General features: G+C 48.7%; 1 protein-coding gene across 1 annotated transcript; it reads right to left on the bottom strand.

The window, feature by feature from the left end:
- Window positions 1–1396: 1396 nt before the first annotated feature.
- On the bottom strand, window positions 1397–2646 carry LOC118507587 (insulin-like growth factor-binding protein complex acid labile subunit). Its single transcript, XM_036046250.1, has 2 exons — window positions 2475–2646; window positions 1397–2408 (listed from the first exon to the last, which is right to left on the bottom strand). Exons 1-2 carry the CDS (start codon window positions 2510–2512, stop codon window positions 1454–1456), a joined length of 993 nt encoding a protein of 330 aa, XP_035902143.1. The 5' UTR covers window positions 2513–2646; the 3' UTR covers window positions 1397–1453.
- Between the last annotated feature and the right edge of the window lie 343 nt (window positions 2647–2989).

Here is a 2989-nt window from a genome sequence, read left to right as displayed (position 1 = left end):
GAACTCGTAGTTCTTGCTGGCTGCAGCAGCAAATCTTTGTCCAAAATACTTTTTTAAAATTGTGATGCGATGCTTGATGGGCTTACTTGCAGCCAGGAAAAGTTTTATCTCTAAAAATGATTGAACAACTCACGAGAAGACCCTTCCTACTTGACAAACTTCCGCAAAAATCTCCCCATAAAGTAAATCTTTCCTTCTTGAGCTTTATTACTTATCATGAATTCAACTCTTTCTGGTGTTGGTTTAATTACGATGGCCGAAGTTGTTCTTGCTGTGGAAGGTTGCAACTATTTTCCACCAGCAACTCTGCACAAAACTTTTCGACTCTTTTTTTTTGGGGAAGTTCTTTGCTTTATGTTTGTTTACCATAAGAAAAAACAAACTCCCCCTAAATACCTTCTTTTTAGGACTTGGTTTTCTGTTTTGCAATGTCTAGAAGGTCCTTTTATCGGAGATAATTACGAAGAAAGAGCGGCTGTGCTCCGGGGTCTGGTGGATGTCTGTTCGTCTGCATGATGATTTCTGCTAATGTAAAGCCTGGCCGGCCGCTTTTTGTGCGCCATTCCAGGTTTGTTGATTAGTAATGAGAGTTGTTCGACACTGGTCAAAAGCTGCGTCCGAGCTCATTTCAGTAATGGAAAAAGATGGATGTAATCATGGCGACGTTACGGCAAAGTTATTCTACAGTTTGGCAGACTTTTTACTGTTTGTTTTCCACAACCGAGTTTCTTTACTTGCGGGCATGGACAAATACTTTGCCCGCCGGTCGTTAATAAAAGACGGCTTAATTAAATTCTGAGCCTAGGAATGTGAATGATTCCCGGCCGCGGTGCGATCCAATCGCACCCGATAATGGTGCTGCGGGTCTGATCGGTTTGTGCCGTGACAAATTTGACCTCCGGCAGTGCAGTACCGCGACCAGCGCGACAGAACCCGTTCGAATAATTTTTCCCAATTGATTCTCAGCACTAGACTTATGCTGGCTTTGATTGTTCCAAAAGCCAAAAAGCCCACACAGCGATCCGCTGTCCAAATCGAGCAATCAGCTAGGGGTTTTATTTTGTTGTTTTATTCCGTTCCATCTGCAAGCCCCGTAGCTGATTATGGCCCGTGTGATTGGGCCGGTTGCTTCTTTCGCTGACAGACATTCAGATTTGTGTAGCAGCTTCGTGAGGTTTCCTTTATTGAAATTAATCCATTTTTCATTACGCTCGATCTCGATCGTGTTGACTTTTTATACTCCCGGAGAATGCCCTAATGGACACTTTTAGAAGCGAATGGTGGTGGTCTAAATATGGGTTATCGCTTCAATAATCCCTTCAATTAAACTGGCGATGCTAGATAATGGTGCTGCAATTTAAGCCTTTTCCCAACAAACTTCAAACATTGGTAGCGCTCCTTAATAGTAATGTAAACAATTTCTTCAAAGGAGTTTATTTAGCACAACATTCACTCACAAAAAGATCTCCACATCACCGTACCGTACGCCTATCGGTTCTGTACTTCGATTCGATTCTCGCAGCGTGAGATCATCACCGTTTGCCGGTTGCGTTCCAATCCCTGTATCAAGCGGCGTCGAAGTCGTCGTTTGCGCTTCTTCCTCACCGAGCACGTCATCAGCGCCGCCGTAGCAGCAAAGTCCACCCTGGCGCTCGCCGGGACAATCGTAATCAGCCCCGAAAGCCGTGATCCCGTGACGTATGATGTTGGCCCGCGCCCGGTCCACCCATGCACAGTGCCACGCATTGCCTATCAAGCGCACCGTGTCTAGGGCCGGGAACGCACCCGGGAAAGCCCCGAACGAGCGCAATCGGTTGTAGCTGACCCAGAGGTTGCGGAGGCCCGCCAGCTGCAGCTCGGGCGAAGCGTCCAATCGAACAATCCTGTTCACAGACAGATCGAGATCGCGCAGCCGTTGCATCGCTCCCAACACATCCAGATCGACGTACGCTAGTTGGTTCTGGGAGAGATCCAGCCGTTTAAGGCCCACCAACAGTGACAGGTTCGATGTGAGGTGCTCGAGCTTGGTACGCGTTATCTGAAGGATCCGCAGCTTGGCGTAAGCGACTTCGGAAGGAAGCACATCGAACAACTTCAGCCCCGTCGCATCGATCACGAGTGTATCGAGCGCGTGCGAGTTGAATGTAACGGTGGGAATGAATCCACCCCGAAGCGTCAGACATTCTGTCCGCACCAGCAGTCCGAACAGTGCCGGACCGAAGTTCTCGATTAGACATCCCTCCAGGGACACCTCTCCGCCTAGTCGTCCTATGGGGGACAGCGAAGCGTTCGTGAGCGTCACATTCTGCAGACGTCCAACCGATGCAGCTCCTCGAAGCCTGTGATGCGGTACTGCTCGGCCACACACCTGACCACATCCGGTCCCCAACAGCAGGACCGCCAAACACCTGCATCGAAAGAGAAGCAAACAGACATCAGCCAAGCCAACAGTACACCGGAAAGATTCGTCTTACATCAGCATCACGTCGCGGTAGCGTGCCGTCATCAACATATTGCTGCTGCGTTCGGGTCTTTCGTTATCAATCTCGGCTCAAAAGCGGGCAGTTGACGATCGACGACGATCGTTTTTGGAACGAATCGTGCGGTTGGCGCTGGTTCGCTCTACATTGATCGCAGGGCGCGGAATTCTGGGTCTATTTATTGCCTTCGGGCTGTGGGTGCCGGGTGCCGCTGTGCTAGATTAAAGTATAATCCATCCTATCCATTGGGCGTTGTTCGGTCGGCAGCAAAACAACAACGTTATTTATTCGTTCGCTTGTTTTGTTCGCGTGTTGTTTGTGACATCTTGGTGAGGATGGCTTGCTGCCCTGGACACTGTTTGCGTCGTTCGGGTTGGGTTTGTCAAAACAGACTTCAAGGAATATCCCGATAGAATTCTCGTAAGAACCATCTCCGAATCGACTTAGTCGACATAGTCGACAAAAGGCAACTATTGATTACAACAACCCTTTAAACACCCATAATGACT

This window comes from Anopheles stephensi, chromosome 2 (assembly GCF_013141755.1).
Source record: "Anopheles stephensi strain Indian chromosome 2, UCI_ANSTEP_V1.0, whole genome shotgun sequence".
Classification (NCBI taxonomy): Eukaryota; Metazoa; Arthropoda; class Insecta; order Diptera; family Culicidae; genus Anopheles; species Anopheles stephensi.
This window is presented reverse-complemented; position numbering and strand designations above follow the sequence as displayed.